General features: G+C 39.2%; 1 protein-coding gene across 1 annotated transcript; it reads right to left on the bottom strand.

Annotated features, from left to right (window-relative positions):
• Positions 1 to 2,093: 2,093 nt before the first annotated feature.
• Positions 2,094 to 3,366, bottom strand: LOC146503631 (olfactory receptor 2AT4-like). Its single transcript, XM_085183851.1, has one exon. It carries the CDS (start codon positions 3,047 to 3,049, stop codon positions 2,096 to 2,098), a length of 954 nt encoding a protein of 317 aa, XP_085039977.1. The 5' UTR covers positions 3,050 to 3,366; the 3' UTR covers positions 2,094 to 2,095.
• Between the last annotated feature and the right edge of the window lie 18,719 nt (positions 3,367 to 22,085).

Below are 22,085 nucleotides of genomic sequence, written 5' to 3'. Positions count from 1 at the left end.
TTTCTATACATTTTACATCAGATAAAAACTTTGGTTGTAAGCTTCAGATAATTATTTAATAACAGCCAGACATTTTAAATGTCTGGCTGTTTCTTTCTTTTATAGAAAGAAAGTATTTCTATGTGCCCCCCTTTGGCCCACCTGGCCCCCCTGGCAAAACTTTGCCAGGGGGGCCAGGTGGGCCCCTGCACAGTTACCAGCTGTCAGCTACTTAGAAAATGATATTGGTGTTTTTTTTGTCTCTCAGAAACAGTTCATAACTTCCCTTCAACTCATTCATGTCACCTAAAGGGTAAACCTGTTTCTCCATCACCTGTTCAGCTCTGATGATTCAGTAAGGACATCTCCTGGTTTCATCTTCATGTTTCCCTCTCACCACATATTCAAACCGATATCATGACCAGCAGGTTTTAAAGCTGTGGCTCCAGCAAAACTCAGCTGATACTTGAAATTAATATTAAATAAATTCTAACAACAGCTGATCAAGCTTAAACGTGCTGCTGTTGTTTAGTGCGACATCCAGCGGTTTCCTCTTTCTGGCGCAAAGTGGGCAATAAACAAACAAGAGAGAAAAGCCGATCAGCTGATCATTGATCAGTTTCATGATTGAAGTAGCAACAGGAGAGGGAGGGGGGAGAATGAGAGAAGAAGAGGCAGCTGTGCAGCAAAGACAAAGAATAACTCCACATTTGTGTCTTTTTTCACTCTAGCTGAAGTCCGGGACAAACTGCGTCCCCTCTCAGCTCAACACTAAACGCGTAATAATTTCTCTGAATGCGGGAGGATTCCGTCTTTTTACGGGAAGGTTGGCAACTCTACTAACTAACCTTATGAATAAATTAAAGTTCATTATCAGTAACATAGCACCCACCCAGCTGTATAGAAACTCCGTCATGCTAGCTAGTACACAGTACAAGTTATTGTAACTGACTGTAAAAAGTCAGCACAACGAAAACAAGCTACACCTAAACTTGGTTTATATCTGATCCAGATAGACTGCAGGTCATAACTTCTTACCTGAAATTCAGTTCACCTGACGCTCGGACCAGCGGCCGCCTCGGGTCTCTCCTCGTCCTCGTGTTGGCCTCCACCACTTGTTAATTTTACTGAATCTGTGGAAGCTCCGCGATGCCACCACCAAACAACTGAGTTCTTTTTACACACCGGTCAGCATCTGGCCAATCCAACACCTTTCATTGTTTATACCGTTACAATTTTTTTTTTAAAAAAATCATCGGGCCACCGAGCAAATGCCCGGTATGCCCAATGGCCAGTCCAGCTATGGCCGTGCCATCAGTTAACGCGTGCCTAGGGTTGCCGACCCCTGGTATAAAGGAACATCTGTGCCAAGTATGGCCTGGAATTCTCAGATACAGGCAGACAAACTGGTGGTGGCTAACCAACCTGACATAGCAGTGGTGGACAAGCAGAGGAAGACAGCAAAATTTAAAATGATTTTCTTTCTTTCTTTATTTTTACACACAACACAATCAATTTATTCTATAGTTACACACCAAGTGATTGTCTCATTAAGAAAAACAAAGAATCCCCCCCCCCCCCCCCCCCCTCCTGGGACAGTACAAATGTTGTGGTATGTTTTGACATTTACAAAAGAAAATTCTGCCCTCAGGTCAAAAAAGAAATGTACATTATCTAAGTAACAATTGAATTCAATTTTATTTATAGAGTGCCAAATCACAACTGGTGCCTAAAGGCTCTTTAACAAGTGGGTAAGATAAAATTTTAATCTATTCAGGCCACAAATACATGAAGTGGAAAAGCTGTGTGAGACACTGTGAGTGTGAAGCTCAGCCTGTTTTTTGAATATCAAACTGTTTGTGCTCCCTTAAAAACTTGACAGAACTCTGCATACATATCTGGGGTCAAGAGAACATATAAAGATATCCGGTTACAAGTAAGGAAATGCTTGCTAATGGTTTTATTTCCTCTGTAACCTGCAACAAATAGCACTGGATCTCAAGTATATGTAATTTTTCAATACATACATACATACATAATGCAATACAAGAATCCCAATGACTTAAACTGTTTAAAAGATCTGTTATTTGTGATTTATGATATTAATAACTGCAACCTATGCTTTTTGTGGAATGGTTCTTCTGCAAAATACCTTCAACAAGCTTTCTCTCATGTCTTTTGCTCTAAGGCAGTATATGAGTGGATTGATCATTGGTGGGGCAAGGCTGTACAGCATGATGATCACTATTCGCACATCAGCACTAAATTTAATGCCAACATTTTGGGCTAAATATACAAAACATCTGGGTAAAAAGTAGAGGGATATTATTATCAGCTGAGTACTACAAGTGGACAATGATTTCAGGCGACCTTGCACACTTGCTATTTTATGTACTGCTATAAGAATAGAGCAGTATGAGAAAATGATAAATGCCAGAGGCCCCAGTAGTGTAAACATTGCAAATACTAAAGCAGGGATGGCATAAGGGGTCCTGTCAGTGCACGCCAGGACTGTTATACCAATATGGTCACAGAAGCAGTGAGTGATTATGTTTGAGGCACAGTAAGGAAGAGGATATGCTCTAATAACCATCATTAAAGGTAATGCCTTGGCAGCAGTCCATCCAGTAATACTAAGAATTAAAATATTCGATTTTGTGAGAATACGTGAATATTTGAGAGGATGGCAAATAGCCAAGTACCTATCTAAAGCCATCTGAAAGAGAATGTATGCAACAGCTGTGCCAAAATAATGGACAAAGTACATTTGGATAAAACAGGCAGTAAATGAAATGCTTCCTGACCGAAACCAATATCTGCTTATGATCTTAGGTAAAGTGGTTGTGCTAAAGAGAATATCACATACACTCAGATTTAAAATGATATAATACATTGGCTTATGGAGGCTTTGATTTGTTGCAAATAAAAAAATAACTGTAGCATTTGCTATCAGAGTCATCAAATATACAAAAAACAATAGAGCTGAGACAAGACCATAGTACTCTTGATGAAGTCCAGGGAATCCAGTAAGGATGAACTCAGTCACACTGCTATGATTTCTCTCAGGCATGACAGAGCAGAAATTTCCTGACAACACTGGAAAATCCACAATGCTAAGATAAATGATAACATTTAAACTTATAATACCTTGAAGTCATTGTGCTTTAAACTATTTTATGGTACTTTGTGCATATTGTTAAGAATATTTTAATAAGTTTTAGTTCTCATTTGTTTTTCCTTTCGGTCTGTGAATTTATGTTACAACTAAACATGTTCCTGACTGCATAACATACATGACATAATCTTTTTTATGGGATAAATAACACATAACATAACATAATAATGACTCAGACTTCCTTTCGCTCACTTTACACTTACCTTTCTCATACACCGTGGCAGCATAATCTGCTGAGTTGCCCACTGGTTCTCTTTTTAAAAAACTTCTCGCAGTATGTTTTTGTGAAGAAGGTGTGCTATAGGCCATTGTTATATTCTCTGTGGATCAGTCAGTGCTCAATATACAGTCAATCAGACCCAGATTAATATTTTTTTGTTTTCTAGGAAACAAAAAAGATCTTCAACAATAACTCAGAAGATTAGGAAAAAGAACAGTCGTGTATTTGCTGAAGATTGTATGACCCGATCATATTATATAAAGTGCAGTTTTTGTTTGAGTTGGATTTAAGTTAAAGATTTGTTGTTTGTTTTTTAAAGATTCTTGCTGAGGACCAGTGAGGCCCCAGTTTGTCAAACTAGAGATTCATGAACTTGTCCTGCATTTTGGAAAATTAAAAGTTAAAATCTTATTTTATGACATCTTAAAGTTTGTGGGTTTTTTATTGGTTCTTTTGCCCATGGAACAGTCTTTATTTTTCAGAAAGAGATGGGTTTGTTGACTATTATTGTAGGGTCTTTACCTTACAGTATAGGGTGCCATGGGGGGAGGGGGGGGTCAGTTGTGATTTAGTATTATATAATTCAAATGGAATTGAATTGAACTTAAAATCAACTGTACAACAGCTGATTATGCTCAACTAGCTACTTGAGCAAAACATATAAGTAACAAAGTGCAATGGTCATGTTACTTGTTGTGATTTATAATAGGGAAAAAAAAAGACACAGACACTCTAAGGAGGAAAACCTTACCCTACCGCTTATTAGCTCTGAAGCTAATGGATTATAAATCCCACAGGAGTAAACAACTGCACCTTAACAAAACCCCAATGTGCACCTAAATTGATACTGTGGTAGAAGTGCCGAAACCCCTTTGTGTTTAATGATGGTCTCTAATCACACATCATAGATTGCTTCACAACATAAGGCCCAAGGTCATAAGCACATAACATGCACAAAATTGTAAGCCTGCGTAAGGGGCGCGAAACACACAATGTGTCTTCTTGTGTTCTTTCATTTAATAAGATTAAAATTTAATGTAATTGCTTAGTAGGCCCCGCAACAAATGATGAGGTTTTTCGCCCTAACACTGTTTCAAATTTTTTAAATAAAGCTGAAAAACAGCAACACCTCTCAGTAAAAATGGTCTTTAAGAAACCTGCTGTTTAATATTTTGTGCTTTAATATTTTTTTTTGACTTGAAAAAGGGTAAGAAAGCCAATCTTTTTCTTTTTTACATTTTTGTGTGTGTGTGTGTGTGTGTGTTTGTAGTTCATTTGTTTCATTTTTGTTTTTGCCACTTTACAGCATTCATATTTCAACTCTTTCTGTTGAACTTAACTAAAAGGTGAGCTAATGTTTATAGTTCTTAGATACTTTCAAATGCTAAACCTAAAAATAACCACGGCTGTTCAGGTGAAAACAACATTGCATAAGAGTGTTTTGAGAATAGAATACGGTGAGGAGCAAAGACAAACATAGAAGACAGACACTTTAATTACACACATGAGACCACTGTTGCCATAAGATGGTAATTAGCTCCCTTGGGTAGCTCATTTGTGTTGTTGCTTCTGAGCATCTGTAGACTGAGGCAACATGTTTCTTTGCCCCAAAGACAAAACTTTTTTTGATTGTTAACCAGCAGCTGAACACAACAACAGTTAATTGTATATTACACCTATAGCATTCACATGACCTAAAAAATGAGAAACCTAAAGAAAGTTTTCTTACTAAAAGTATCATATCAGTGATATACAATATCATTAGAGTGGACCAGATAACAGTGATCGACTTTTGAAAGTGATGTGCTGTTGTAATTTGCTGCTATATAAATAAAATGTGCCATTTATGACGGCAAGGTATTACATGCTGCTGTAATCACATTATATTTTTCAGTAATGCAGTAATTTTAGATGTTACTGTACTACATTAAACAAATACATTAGAGTTAAAATCATGTCATTATGTATTGCTGCAAAGGTTCTTTGGTTCTTTGGCTGCTAACATAACCTTGGCCCTTTAGAAACATCTGCACAGACGGCATGCTAAGATAAAGCTAGCCAAAAACCAACAGTGAAGCTAAAGTTGAGTGAATGCTGACCACAGCCCAGCAGTCAGATTCTGAACTTCGACAGGTAGCACCGGTAATGATAAGTAGTCAGGCCTGCAAAATTGTAGCCTCAATTTGTACCTGTTTTTGTTTCTAAAGTCTGTCCCTTTAAGGTCTCTTTGGGATAGTTTTCAGCTTTGTTTTGCCTTGTATTGCCTTTTATGCTCATGTATAAAAAAGAAAGAGCCAGTGTGTTTTTGACTGACCACTGGAGAAGCTCAAAGAAAAGTGACCATTGCTTTGAGCACATGAAAAACCCGCTGCTGTTTATAAGTGGATATGATATTTAATTCTCAAATTCTTTTACTTTGTCTGATAAGCCAAAGGTCGTTTGGCTAAGCTCAATACTGATTTGTGAAATTTGTTAATGCTGTTTCTGACAGCTTTAAATATGCAAATTTATTTTACATTTTTGCTGTGATTTGTTGTTTATTGATCCTTTAAGTTTAACTACAATCTACTTGTTGTAATTTAATATTTTATGTAATATGTATTTACAGAATGCTTCAATGAAAGTAACACATTTTATTATAAATGGTTTTGACACAGTCAAAAGGCCAGTGGCTGTCAGTGTGGTTATACTGATAATCTATCTTGTTTCTATTGTAACCGATCTACTAAACATCCTTTTCATTATTTCTGACAAGAGATTACATAAACCAATGTATATTCTGATTTGCAACCTTGCTATTGTTGATATAATGTACATTTCAAGTGCCAGTCCAACAATGGTTGGAGTACTAATTGCAGGTGTTAATACACTATACACCACAGTTATTTAAAAAATACACGCATTCTTCTTTATACATATATCTTGTGGGTTGTTGCCTATGGTTTTGTGGTTGTTCTGCCTGCAACAGTTGCACCTCTCCCTCATTGTTATTCAAGCCTCAGGTATTCTTTCTGTGACTATGCTGCTGTAGTACGAACCACTTGTGTTGACCCCACTTACTTTTTCAATATAGGTTCAATTATATATTCTTTTCTTTTATTTCTGACGTTTATTTTCATTTGCCTCTCATATTGTGTGATATTAATTTTTGCCAAATTATCATCAAGTAATGACAAAAATAAAATAGGGAGCACTCTTGTGAGTCACTTGATTTGTGTAATATGTCATTACTGTCCTGCATTTGTAATCATTGTCTTGACCAGATTAGGCGTGATAATAACTCTCGAGGAGCGTCAGGGTTTACTGATTGTGAATATCCTTGGGCCATCTGTTGTAAATCCTTTTGTGTACTGCCTTAGCACAAAAGAAATAAAAAATAAAATCTATATGATATTCAAAAAATTACAAATAATTTGATAATATTTTGTGAAATATGTTTATTTATTTAGTTTTGTTAACCTTTAACTCTTAACTGGTAACTTGTTTTTTCTTCTTATCAGAATTCTAAAGCACTGAGTCCCAAACAGTTGAGAATCAACAAATCATTAAATGCATTAATCATTTTAAACAGTCGACATCTGCAGAGTATGTACAGTGAATATACTGAGCAAAGGACATTGGTGGAGTTACTAGGCAGGAGGAAAAGATGACAGCCTCAAAGCAGGTTCATGGATGAAGTGAACAAGGACAGGCAGATGGTTAGTGTGACAGAGGAGAATACTTAGGGATAGGATGAAATGCCAAAGAAGAAAAATTAATTGAAAGTTGTAATCATTTTGAACTCCATAAGATTTTTGTCTCTAATTTGTCCAAAAGCAATGAAAATAAATGCAAGCCATAATTTGTCAGTTCAAACTTGTTCAGTTCCATCTGACCAACTTTTAACAATGCAAATATATGTGTTTACTATCTCAAAATGTTTGAATTTGTCATTACGTGTTAGAAATTATTTTTAAAAAAGCAAACTAAAAACAAATTTATGGATTAAAGCATTTTAGGTTCCTATCTAATTAATTTGTCATCTTTGTGATGCTTTGTGTTTTGTGATGATGTCATGGCTGTGTGCAGGCAGGCAGAGAGGAAGGACCCAAAATGCAGGACTCACGGAAGCGAAAGTGAATTAAGAAAAACCGGCTTTATTGCAGTGGTGACTGAACAGAAAACTAACTATACCAGAAAATAACTAAACTGGCAATCAGGCAAACAGAACACACAGGGAGGTAAGAGTGAGAACAGACGTTAACAACGCGACACAGAGTAGGGGAAGAAACAGACACTAAATACAAGAGGTGAACGGAGCGAAGAGGAAACAGCTGGGAGACACGGCTGATGCTGATTACACTGACGAGACAGGGAGAGCACAAAGCTGAACGCACTGACATAGGACACAGACCTACAAAATAAAACGGGAAGCACATGACAGACAGAGACACAGACACAGACTCATAAGCAGACATAATGACATCATGGACAGACAGGGGAGACATGGAAGGAGGGACCAGGACAGGCACAGAACAGAAACCTAACAAAATGGCGAATAATAATGGAATACCTAATCAGAATAACAAAAGCATAAAGAAACACAAAACACTGAGTCAACAGGCTCAGGACCACGACAGTTGAACATGGGGAGGACACATTGTGAATTGCATAATTGACTATATTAATTTCTGTGTAGATGATGCCATAGACCACCAAGACTGTACTTTGTTTCTCCAACAACAGGATAGAATAGAATGGAATGGAATAGAATTGAATAGAATAATCATTTAATTGTCCTACAAGGGGAAATTTGGGTGTAACAGCAGCAAGAAAGACACATATACAAACAAACAGTACACAAGACACAAAACAGAAACATTTTTACATATTTACATCAAGGACAAGCACAATATTTACATATAATAAACATATAATATCCAATAAACCACGGATCACTCCTGACATGAAGCAGAAAAGGAGAGTTCATGTTAGGAAATGAGGTCAAACTAAATGGTGTGTAGTGTAGAGTGATTGGGAGTTATTGCCCTTTCCCACTATGAGCTACTCGGCTTTACTTGACGCAGCTCGACTAAAAACTGAGTAAGATAAGATAAGATAAGATAAGATAAGATAAAACTTTATTAATCCCTCGGGTGGGTTCCTCTGGAAAATTCGGTTTCCAAAAAAGCACAGCACTGAGAGAAGTTACAGAATATTATATATATATATATATATATATATATATATATATATATATATATATATATATATATAAATACAGAGACATATATAAATAAAATATACAAAGGGGATAAATAGAATAAATAGGAATAAAATAAAAATAAAAATACAAGTGGAGTTGCACATTTCAAGTATGGAAGTCTATTGTACCGTTGACTATTAACAAAAGTATTGCACAAAAGGTAATTGCACAGTGAAGTGAAGAGGCACTACAGCTTGCTTGTTCCCCCCTCCTTTGTCCTCCTGTTTCCCCTCCCTCTCCCCTCCAGAGAGGAGTTAAACAGTTTGATGGCGTGTGGGACAAAGGAGTTTTTAAGTCTGTTAGTTCTTGTCTTGGGGAGAAGCAACCTGTCACTGAACAGACTCTTCTGGTTGTTTATGGCCGTGTGCAGAGGATGCCCAGCATTGTTCATAATGTCCATCAGTTTTTTTAGTGTCCTTTTCTCTGCCACTGTCACCAGAGTGTCCAGCTTCATGCCGACCACAGAGCCAGCCTTCCTGATCAGTTTTTCCAGCCTGGATGAGTCCTTCTTTGCTGTGCTGCTCCCCCAGCACACCACAGCATAGAACAGTACTCCAGCAACCACCGACTGGTAAAACATCCTCAGGAGCTTCCTGCAGATGTTAAAAGTCCTCAGCCTCCTGAGGAAGTACAGTCGGCTTTGGGCTTTTTTATACAGGTGCTCTGTGTTGCATGACCAGTCCAGTTTATTGTCCACCCACAGCCCGAGGTACTTGTACTTGTTGACCACCTCCTCCCCGTCTATCTGAACCGGCAGTGGACCTGCTCTGGACCTCCCGAAGTCCACAACCGGTTCCTTCGTCTTTGAGGTGTTGAGTTGCAGGTGGTTTGTGTGACTCCATGCGACAAAGTTCCTCACCAGACTTCTGTACTCCTCTTCCTGATTATCCCAGATACACCCCATGAAGGCTTTGTTGTCTGCAAACTTCTGAATGTGGCATAATTCAGAGTTGTAGCAGAAGTCAGAGGTGTACAGGGTGAAGAGAAGAGGGGACAGCACAGTTCCCTGTGGTGCTCCTGTGCTGCTGACCACAGTGTCAGACGTGATGTCCTTCAGCCTGACGTACTGTGGCCTGTCGGTGAGGTAGTCGGAGATCCAAGCAACCAGGCAGGGGTCCACCTCCATCCTGTTCAGTTTTTCCTGAAGCAGACAGGGCCGGATGGTATTAAAGGCACTGGAAAAGTCAAGAAACAGGATCCTGACCGTGCCTTTTCCCCCACCCAGGTGTGAGTGGGCTCTATGTAGGAGGTACAGGATGGCATCCTCCACTCCGACATCCGCCTTGTATGCAAACTGTAGTGGGTCCTGGGCATGTTGTACCTGTGGTCGGAGGAGGTTGAGGAAGAGCCGCTCTAGAGTCTTCATAAGATGTGACGTCAGTGCCACCGGCTGGAAGTCATTCAGCTCATTGGGCCGGTTCCTTTTGGGGACCGGGACGATGCAGGATGTCTTCCATAGGGCGGGCACTCTCCCCAGTCGCAGACTGAGATTGAAGCGTTGTAGCGGCTGCCCAAGTTCAGCAGCACACGCCTTTAGCATCCTAGGACACACCTTGTCTGGACCTGCTGCTTTTCTGGGGCGAAGCTTCCTCAGTTGTCTCCTGACCTGATCCAATGTGACACTAGGAGATGATTGGGAGGAGGGGGGGGAAGATGTCCTGCTGTTGAGAGAGGGATTGGAGGAGGGGGGTGTCATCATAGTGTCAGGAAGTCATATTGTTCCTCTCCAACTTCTGCTCCACCTTCCTCCTGTGGGTGTCCTTTGCTTCCCTCAGGCAGCGTTTCACCTCCCGCTGTGCTGCTTTCATCTCCTCCTTCACTTTGCTCCTGAAAGCCTTCTTCTTCATGTTGAGGACAGCTTTGACTTCCTGTGTTACCCACGGTTTGTTATTAGGGTAATACCGTACCGTCTTAGCAGGAGCATCCTCCTTTTCTGGGGTCCATCTCCTGATGGAGCGTGTTGTGATAGGCTGCCTTTGGACGAGGGGTGTGTATTGTCGCTGTAGGTAAACCAGGTTGTGGTCTGACTTCCCTAGTGGGGGGAGGGGGGTGGCTCTGTATGCATCTCTCACATTGGCATACAGTAGGTCAATTGTCCTGTTGCTCCTTGTGGGACAATTCACAACTGGTGAAAAGCAGCCAGAGTAGAGTCCAGTGTGACATGATTAAAGTCTCCAGATATAATAATGAAATGAAATAATGAAATAAATTTATTTTATCAACTTTTCTTCTGACGATGCTGTCTGTGTTGAGTGCTCAATGGATCTGTGCTCGACAGTGCAGCCTAGGCGGAGTAGTCGAACGCAGATTCACTGAGCGCAGGGCAAGCTAGCGAGACAGAAGTTAAGCTCTCCTTGCAACATGGCAAATTGAACCTCGCCCACCCTCATTCAGATCTGGCATTTGGAACTATTTTGGTTTTCATGTGAAGTATGACCCTTAAGGTAAGCGCGTCATGGACAAAAGTAAAACAGTATGTTGGATGTGCCACGCAATGCTCAATTACATTGGTGGGAACTTGTGCGTTAGCGCAGTTAGCTCGTTAACGTGTTGGCCGTCCAGCCCCACGCACGGGGCGATCCGCGGTAGCTTGTTAACGGAGATTTGCCGTGTTGTGGCGTTAACGTCATTTCAGATTAACGCTGACAGCACTAGTGGGAACACAATGAATATGACTGCACATTTACGCCGATATCATCGTAGTGCAAAGACAAGTGGAAGCAGACAAAAACAACAAGCATGCATGCTACAAACTTTACCTGAGTCATTTAGACAGCCGTTAGCACATGATTCTCCTTATGGGGACCTGATATGTTTAATATGATGCTGAGAATATAGCCCAGAAGAAGCATATAGTAGCTTTTATTTTGGAAAGAGCCATTTCTCTGTAATAAACTCTCTTTTCCAAAGATGAGTGATTTCCCGATCAGATAGATTTTTTTTTTTATTATTTTGTTGTTTCAGCAACATTAAATTTAAAAACTGTACTTTTGAGTTAAAATATATGTTTATAATTTTAAAAAATGACAAATTAAAAAGGCATGAACATTTATTTTGTATCGAAAAAATATCGAACCGTGACACCAAAGTATCGAACCGAATTGAACTGTGAATTTTGTGTATCGTTACACCCCTAGTGCTAGTGGAAAGGGGCTATTAGTGCAGTGTAGAGATGTCTTAGTATCATTTCCAGTTATAATGAACACAGTCCTCCGTATGTAAGGAACACTAAGTCAGAAAAAAGCTGAATCCCTTTTTCAGCACATTTGATTCATCATCCACCCCTCTCCCATGTCTGTCCCTACCGTTGCACCTACAGCTACTGCCATCATAACATGGCGCCTCTGGGGAACGCCCCAGCTCTACTCCCACCTCAGCTCCTCTTTGCACTTCCACTACATTCCCAGTGTGCTGCCCCTCCCCCTCAACCATGACTTTCAATACACAGTTGCTCCCAGTTCCAACATGCAACCCGCAATAAACGAGGTAAAGTGTGAACTCAGGAGGATCAAAACAAGGATGGCAACAGATCCAGATGGCATCAGCTCTGAGGGGAATGGACATCAAGATTGTGAACGCAAATAAGTACCTGAATGTTCATCTGACCAATAAACTTGACTGGATTAACAACACAAATGCCATTTACAATAATAAAAAAACTGAGCAGGCTGTATGTGCTATGGAGTCTTGGGCCATTTTTTAGTGCATGGTGAGCTTCAGAGTTGGCAAAAGTACAGACATTCTGTACTTAAGTAAAAGTACAGATACTACTGTTAAAAATACTACTGTTAAAAAATCCTAAAAAGTCGAAGTACTGATTCAACTTCTTTATTTAAGTAAAAAAAAAAATACAGGCACTGAAATCTACTCAAAGTAAGAAAGTAAAAAAGTATCTCTTTGGAGGATGTCTCTATTTTTATGCAATGAATCTGAAGAAAAAGAAGGAAAATAAAACACATTTCCTGTTCCCTACATTGTAGAGAGTGGCTTTCAGTAGGTTTTCTTAGTGTACATCATCTCTTTTTATGTGACATCCTCTCGTGATTAATAAACAAACAAATCTTGTGTTAGTGTTTAGGCTTAAAATGGTCTGTAAGCTCACAGTGACGAAATAATAACTCGACCCAACAGTAACAAGCTGTTTTAAAAATGTACAGATATTTGTTTAAAAATGTTGGGAGTAAAAGAAAAAGTAATCAGAAAACAAAAATACTCAAGTACAGATACCTGGAAATTCTACCCAAGTACAGTTACTTCCCAGCTCTCGTGAGCTTCTGAAGACCTTTTATGACTCCATGGTGGCATCAGCCATCCATTATGGTGTGGTCTGCTGGGGCAGCAGTATCTCTGATGGAAGCAGAAAGAAATTGAAGAAGCTGAGCAAGAAGACTTTCTCTGTTATGGAAAGCCCTCTTAAGCCAGTGGAGGTAGTGAGCCATGGAAGAATGGTTGCGAAGCTGTCAGAGAACACCTCAATCCATGCAGATCACCTTGACTGACAGCTTCTTCAGTGACAGGCTGTTGCACGCCAGGGTGTAGAAAGGAGAGATTCTGTTGGTCATTACTTCCAGCTGCTCTCAGACTCCAGTTTTTAATCAGGTTGTGCAATATACAATTTATTGCTATCACAGCTGTTGCTATTAACATTCAACCACTGCATTATGCCATATTTCATTTCATTTTTGCTGCTAGTAGGCATCTGAAAATAGCAAACTGTATACATACACCTATATTTAGATATCGTTTATATACATATACATTCATATTTGTATACATGCCTCATGTATGGCACAAATCATATTTCTTTCTACCTTGTTTATTGTACTTTGTACTTATTGTTTTGTTTTAACATATCATCACACGATGGCTGTATGTTGTGGACACGTGGGTGAAGAGAGGGGCTGAGCAGTCAACTGATCACCACCTAGTGATCAGATTGCAGGGGAAGGATGCTGGACAGACCTGCCATACCAGTGAAGGTGCACTGGGAACGCCTGGAAAAGGCCCCGGTTTGTAAGATCTTCAACTCCCACCCCGGCAGAGCTTCGACAACATCCTGAGGGAGCCTGGGGGCATTGAGTCTGGAAGACCCATGTTCAGCACCTTCACGGCTGAGGTTGCTGCACTGAGCTGCATCTGCAGCAGATGGATCAAAAACTCAGGGAGGAGATTAATGAGGCCATAGAAAAAGACTGCGACTTCGAAACAATTCTGACTGAGGGCAAAGTGGCGGTCTACCCACATGGTGTATATTGCAGGTGAGGGGCTGCAGACTTCAACTGAGGATATAGTCAGGTGATGGTAGAAAAACTCTGAGGACCTAATTAATCCCATTGACAGGTCTTCTGTAAATGAAGGACAACTCATCCATTACTGGGGACAAGGTCACTAAAGCAGTAAAATAACTCCTTGGTGGCCCCTGAGGTGGATGAAGTATGCCCTGAGTTCCTGAGTGCTCTGGATGTTATAGAGTAGTCTTGGTTGACACTACTCAAGAATCAAAATCGCGTTTACTGGCCAAGTATATGTGCAAACATATACAAGGAATTTGGTAGATGGTGTCTCTCAAGCACAACAGTGTAAATCACAACAATATGTAAATGACACAACACACATACATATATTGATCACCTCATATGTGTATGTGTAGATACACCTCATATATGTATGTGTAGATATCTATCTATCTATCTATATATAGAGAGTTAGCGCAGATCACCCCGTGCATGTCAATGCATTAGCATGGCTAACTCGTTAATGATAATTTTTAACAGACAAAAAAAACCATACTGATGATACAGAAATAGTTTTTGCTATGAGATCACTGCAAAAAGTGCAGCCTTACTATTGATATTTACTTTTACTCATTTTATATTAAGATTAAAAATCTAGTTGGTATTGGTATGGTAATCAATCTACTATCAGTAATAGTAATAAATCACACAGCAATGGTACATTTGTGTAGTTGTAAAAAGCATGGCAATATATTAAGTAATCCAAAGTGTTCCGTTAAGTGACTCAATGAGTCACTTAACGGAATACAATACAAACTACATTTTGGGGCATGTATTCTGTAGTGGAATACATTTTAAAAGTAACCTTCCCAAGACTGTCTAAAAGTTGTGTAACATTTTTGCTACCCCCAAAAAAGAAATTGAACACTTTTGCTTCCTGCTAACATATTAATAACAATACTACGACTAATAATAATAATAATAATAATAATAATAATAATAATAATACATTTTATTTGAGGGCACTTTTCAAAAACCCAAGGTCACCTTACAAAAGAACAAAATTAATAAAAGAAGCAATAGTCATAAAATACATAAAATAAGTTAAAATTGCAAAACAGAACTTGACAACAGACAAAATCAGCACTAAAGCGAATAAGCCAGTTTGAACCGATGTGTTTTGAGCTGCGATTTAAATGCGGGAAGAGAGTCTATATTTCTTATGGCTGGAGGAAGAGAGTTCCAGAACCGAGGAGCAGAGCGACTGAAGGCTCTGTTCCCCATAGTGGTAAGATGTGCGGAAGGAACAGTAAGATGAATAGCAGATGAAGATCTGAGAGGTTGGGAAACAGTGGTGATATGGAGCAGGTCACACAATTAGGAAGGAGCAGATTTATGGATACACTTGTACGTGAGAAGTACGATTTTAAAGTTTATCCTGGTTTCTGTGAAGCTGCTGAAGAACTGGGGTAATATGAGCTCTTGACAGAGTACGAGTTATGACCCGAGCTGCAGAATTTTGAAAAAGTTGGAGTTTATGAAGGGACCTTTTAGGGCTCCTTTCTTCCAGGAAGAGGGTGCAGTGTTAAAGAGATGTAGCAGGACACCTGGTTTCCTTTTATTTTATGCTTTTGTTCATGTTTTTTTTTTAAATTGATCCAAATCGTGTAGCAATGTCTGCTAAAAGCAATCAAAATACATGGGTTAAAAAAAGTAGGTTGCATACATAGGTTGCATGTGAGCATTTACTTCCAATCCACCTTTATTCTGTCATTTAGGGCAGCGGTCCCCAACCTTTTTTGTGCCACGGACCGGTTTATGCCCGACAATATTTTCAAGGACCGGCCTTTAGGGTGGTGGATAAATACAACAAAATAAAACTAGTACCGGTACCGAAAAAAAGAAGATTTATTCATAACACACGTGAAAAGACCCAGGAAAACCGAGTTAACGATAAAAACAATAACAAAATAACGCTGAAAACCCTGAAAACCATACATTTCACACTTGAGCCTCAACTCTCGTGGCCCGGTACCAAACGACTCACAGACCGGTACCGGTCCGAGGCCCGGGGGTTGGGGACTGTTGATTTAGGGGATGATCTTACTTCCGGCTCCGCTCCGAGCTGGCAGGCAGTATCAGCAGCTCTGACCTGACCGAGTCCTTTTTTCTCTTTAATATGTTTCTTTGTTGTTCTTGTGTTTCTTGTTTTTCTATTGTTGACTGCTGTCCCCCACAATGGAGCTCAGAATTTTATGGAGAATCATGTTCTTTATTACATTTTTTACGGCATCTGTGTCTGGAGAGCGCGTGGAGGTCCACCCTCCCATTGTTTACAGCCAGTGTTGGGGAGTAACGGAATACATGCACCGCCGTTACGTATTTAAAATACAAAATATGAGTAACTGTATTCCGTTACAGTTACCATTTAAAAGGGTGGTATTTAGAATACAGTTACTTTGTTGAAATAAAGGGATTACACAGCAGTCTTTTCCTGTTTCATATGTTAGGCTATGCCATCTCTATTTTTAATTTAAAAAAAAAAACCACATATTAAGAGGCTCAAATGCCTGTTTCTCAATCTCGCGTCTCATAATGACATGAAGAAATATTTTGAATGATTTAATATGAAGGCAATAGAAGAGTGTTACAGGCATCGCCCTAAAGAATGTACCCTCATGGGCAGTGTAGTCCGTGCTGCAGGGAGAATGGACTGCCATACCCGTTATGTATCTTTGAGAGCGAAGGAGGGAGAAAAAGGAGAGTGGAAAAGCACGACTTGTCACCGACCAGAAACGGGAGCTGGAAGCATGTATATATAATAATAACCACTGCAGCCAAAAAGAGTGCCTGACGAGCCCAGTTGTAAGCAAGCTATTAAGACTCGACTGTACACTGTGTTCCTGTTTTGCTCTGAAACAATAAATTCCGCTGGAGCAGCCTTTCAAAGCATCTCTCTGTCTCTCGCTAGCAAAGTTGACCCAGACAACAAAGTAAAGCTAGTTTTCGGCTACGAGCCCGACACGGAACCCAACGTACTAGCCAAAGGTACCTTTACTACGGTTCGGAGCTGCGGACCTGTTTTATATACGCACGGAATCGTTTTCTATATGAGATGACTGCAAAAAGTGCAGCCTTGCCTAATGTCCACCCTACTGTTACTCATTTTATATTAGGGTTTTAAAATCTAGTTGCTATTGGTATGGCGAGTAGCCTTCAGCAACAGTAATAAATCACACAGCAATAGGACATTCATTGGTTGTAAAAAAAACATGATAATATATTAAGTAATCCAAAGTATTCAGAATACGTTGCTCTGATTGAGTATCGTAACGGAATACGTTACAAAATACATTTTGGGTAATGTATTCTGTAATCTATAGTGGAATACATTTTAAAAGTAAACTTCCCAACACTGGCTAACTTGCATATGACAAATGAAACTGAAAGGCTTCAGATAGTTAAGAGTGAGGAAAAAAAATGCGTTCAAGTGTGCAATTTGGTCTTGGTACACAATATTTGGAATTAAAGAAAACAAACAAAACACTACATTTTAGGAAATATTAGTGGGAGTTTTTGTGTTTGTTTTTTTGTACTACTTGGACACAAAAGTGGCCCTCCAATGAGATGATGGTGCCAGAAGTGGCCCGTGGCTCATTTGAGTTTGAGACCCTGATCCAGAGCCATACAAAAGTGAGGATGTAACACTATTAAAGAGGTTATTGACTTATTTGCAGGCTTAGGTAGCTGCTCTTTAAAAAATTGTGCAATCTAAGATTGTTTCATAAAGTTGCTTTCACTCAAATATGCAAGGAACTTTATGACACAATCACACATCAAATGTTTGAGGACCCTACGTAGAATCTTTCCTGTTCCTACAACTGTGCTCTTCTTGATAGAAATCTTGGATGTTGTTCCAGGGACCTGCTGTCATAAACCGAGTGGTTTTCCCAAGGAGTGGACTCAAAAGCAGACACACGGGAAAACTTTTTACTGAGATTTATTGAACTCTGATAAACACAGGGTAGAGGGGATCTGGGGTTGGAATAACTAAAGGGGACAACAAGTTGACTGGCACTGGAGAGGGGGTCATGAGGGCTGGATAACGGAGGGGAGAGTGGCAACGAGGAACAGAGAAACGGGGAAGGGTCTGCAAGAAGATGGAGAAGCTGTTATTGTTATGAGGTAAGGAGCAGGTAACAGAAAGGAGTTTCCTGGTGAGTTTGTTCTTCTTACTTGCTGGTCCGAGCTCAGGGGGCACTGAGGAGGGGAGCTCAGTGGAAGTGTTGAGAGGTAGTTGAGCAGCTAGAGTATCTGGGATACAGTGCCAGCCTTTGGTACTTCTTGAGTGACAAAAATGAGGACCCACGCATGCACCTTGTTTTGCGTTTTACTGATACAGGCTTTTACACACTCTGTATGAGCAGCTTTCCACACCACTCTTTCCTCTGGTCTTCTGGCAAATTAACATCCCTTTAACGGCCGCTCACTTTTGGCCTTTATGTTGTTGCTGCTTTAAAATGACCTGGTCTACCTATGCTAGCCCTGAATTGGCACAAAGGCACAGTAGCCCTCAGTACAATTTTTCACAGCAATGTTAACATGACACAAAGTTACTTGACTTTATAAAGGTAGCTCTCCATCTTTTACATCTATAACAGTTCCAGCACAAAGCTACACTTTAAGGGTGTTTACTAGCAAAAATATATAGCTACATAGACCAAAGTTTCACTGTGAAAGCTGCCTAAAAGTTTTATAACATTTTTTCTTCTCCAGAAAATGCAATAAAATAATTTAACTTCCTGCTAATATTAGCTCCATCCTAGCCTTGAAGAGGTTGTAGATATGTAGCGGGATACTTTTAACATGAACCTGGATTTCTTTCATTTTGTGCTTTTGTTTTTTGTTTAATTGATCTAAATAGTCTGCTGAAAACAAACAAAATAAAGGTTATTGTAAGCATGTGAACATTTACAAGGTGATTTTGCGGGGATGATATCATCTTTTTGCAATCTGATGCAATATGGACATTTCACATTCTTATGTCTAATTTGACTGGAAGAGGGAGCTATCCAATCAAAACATACTGTTCTTCCAAGCCTTAAAGTGAGAGGTTTAAATACTGCTCAGTAAAAGCAAAGGTGTTTGACTGAGCTCAGAGGTGTGAAATCTGATATTAAAGAAAATTTACCACATACTTTATCCATATTTGCTTTACTTTTTCTCTTCTTCTTCTTCTTCAACTTCCAAACGGAATATGTCTTTACAGAATGCTTCAATCAATGTAACACACTTTATTATAGGTGGTTTTGACACACTCAGTAGACCTATTGCTGTTGGTGTGGTTATACTAATAACCTATCTTCTTGCTGTTGTTGCCAATATGATAAATATCATGTTTATTATTTCTGACAAGAGATTACATAAACCAATGTATCTTCTGATTTGCAACCTTGCTGTTGTTGATATAGTGTACACCTCCAGTTCCAGTCCAACAATGATTGGGGTTCTACTCGCAGGTGTTAATACTATATCCTATGTGGCATGTTTAATTCAAATGTGTGTTTTCAATTTGGGAACATCGATGGAGTCATTTGTTTTAGCATTTATGGCATTGGATAGATTCATTGCAATAATTTATCCTTTTCAGTATCAAAGTTATTTAACAAACACACGTGTTCTTGTTCTTACATTTATCATGTGGTTCGTTGCCTGGTGTTTTGTGTTTTATATGCCTGCAACAGTTGTCCCCCTCCCACACTGCAGTTCAAGGCTGAAATACAGCTTCTGTGACTTTGCTGCTGTAATAAGAACGACCTGTGTTAACCCAGAAAAATATTTCAATGAAGTTTCCATTGCAGCATTTTTTATTTTCTTTTTCACTTTCGTTTTTATTTGTCTTTCATATTGTGGAATCTTACTTTTTGTAAAATTATCTTCAAATAATGAAAAAAAGAAAATGGGGAGCACTCTTGTGAGTCACTTAATTTGTGTAGTCGTTCATTACTGTCCTGCGTTTGTGCGCATTATGTTCACCAGGTTGGGTGTGGTATTAACTCTTGAGGAACGCCAAGGTTTAGTAATTGGTGCAGTCCTCGGTCCATGTCTTGTAAATCCCTTTGTGTACTGTCTTAGAACAAAAGAAATTAAACAAAAGCTCTTTAAGATTTTCAAAAAGTTTCACACATCTGACTAAAATCTTGTGAACTGAGTGTGCTTTTTTTTTTTTGTAGATAAACAGATGTTGGTGTAAATTTACTGAACATTATTTTACAAAATGGTTGAAACACCAACCATTCACTTTGATTCTGGCACAGAAGACATGACATGAGACATGAGAATTATTCTACTTGTCGGTTTTACACAAGATATTTTCCTTACCTTAACTATTCAATTCACTTCATACAAAATTTAGAACAAAAGTTTTTGATTTTGTTTTTAATTTAGTTAAACTGTTTATGTGTCTGTGAGCAACAGTATGTTTTTTTCCTGCTATGCTGTAAATAATCATATTTTAATCAAGAAAAACTAAAAAAAGTAATTATTTATTTGAACCCTCCCTCAGTAATTCTTTTTCTTGTTTCCAGACCTTCAGTTGTTTCTGATCATGTGTTTTGGAAACTAAGGATTGTATTTAATACCTGAAAGCAACAATCAGTTTTTACTGCATTTAAAAAATGAATGAATGGCTCCAATACCAGCCTAACATAGTTTAGATACCTAAGCTAGTGGACTGCTGTATTTTGACAGACATTTCAGTTTTGTTTGTTAAGTAATCCTATATCAAAAAGACATCAAACGATCAAAAAAAGTTGCTCTGTGTGGGCACACCTGGAAGAAATGACACAAGTAACTTGGCTTCCAGTAAAAGAAGATGCTTTTTTGTATTGGTAACATCTAGCAACAACTCTTACAGCTACATGTGCAAAATAAGACACGTTTCTGTCGATAAATTGAGCCCAATATGCAGTAAATTGCCTGCAACAGACAGTTATTCATTTTTCTATATAGTCTCTTCCCATAGTTTTCCACCCCTGAAAAGGAAACTTCTACACATAGATATGCAATAAGGTCAGACACAAAGACACCTTTGTAACAGATTTTTGAAGCCTTATACACAGCCTCTGTTATACACATAACAGGCTTTTGAAAATGTATGATTTTATCTATTTGTTTTCTTATTTGGGGAAATTGTTTTGTTTTTTAAACAAATTTGTAAATTACTTAAAAAATGTTTACAGAAGCAGCGAATGGCGGTTTTTGATATAAGCGACATGGGCCATTGCCCAGGGCGGCATCGTGGTGGGGGCGGCATCATGGCATTGGCAAAAAAAAAAAAGAAAGTTGCTCGCACCCATGCTGCCCTGACAACATGCCAGCGTATTTTGGGGATTGCATGGGCACCGAACAGTTTTCTATTGCCCATTTGAGAGGAGTAAGGACGCCCTCCATTTACGAGGTGCGCCTGCTGCTTGCTACACAGGAAGGAGAGGGGCGGGACGACGGGTCATTCTCTGGCTGGCTGGAGCAGCACCTAATAACCAGCTCGCAAAATAAAAAAACAAAACAAAACAAAACAAACAAACAAACTAGGGCTATCAACGTTAACGCTGTCATTGTGATTAACGTGATTAAAGTTTTTAATATAATTAATCCATCTGGAGCGCAGAATGACTCAAAGTCCCTGAAACAAGGACAGGATGTATGAAAAATAAATTGCTGTTATCAGGATAAAAACAAGCAAAGTCAAGTAGTCAAGTAAGTAATAAATGTTGTGAGCCAATTCAATTCAATTCAACCAGCCCGCTGGGGTCTTTCCGGTTAAAGGTTTCATGTTCTCCCTGTGCCTGGAGGAATTCTCTATGGTACTGCAGCTTTCTCCCACAGTCAAGAAAACTTGCATGGAAAGTTAATTATTGGTAATATTGGTTCTAAATTGGCCACAAGTATGAAAATATATATGGAGTTGTCTTTCTCTCTGTGTCAGCCACTGTGACTCGCAACCAGTCCAGGGCATTCTTTGCCCTGTTGTGGCTGGGATATGCTCCAGACTTTTAGATAAGTAGAAGGAAATGGATTGATGGGGTTGAGGCATTCTAATCTAAATCAAGATGCGCATAACCAAGTTGTCTTTTATTTACCTTTGCAAAGGAGTCAAACAACAGTACAGAGTACAAAAGTAATTTACATTTAATGTCATTCTTAAGGCCCTTTCACATCAGACATGGCACA

The sequence above is a fragment of the Neolamprologus multifasciatus genome, chromosome 14 (genome assembly GCF_963576455.1).
Source record: "Neolamprologus multifasciatus chromosome 14, fNeoMul1.2, whole genome shotgun sequence".
NCBI lineage: Eukaryota > Metazoa > Chordata > Actinopteri > Cichliformes > Cichlidae > Neolamprologus > Neolamprologus multifasciatus.
This window is presented reverse-complemented; position numbering and strand designations above follow the sequence as displayed.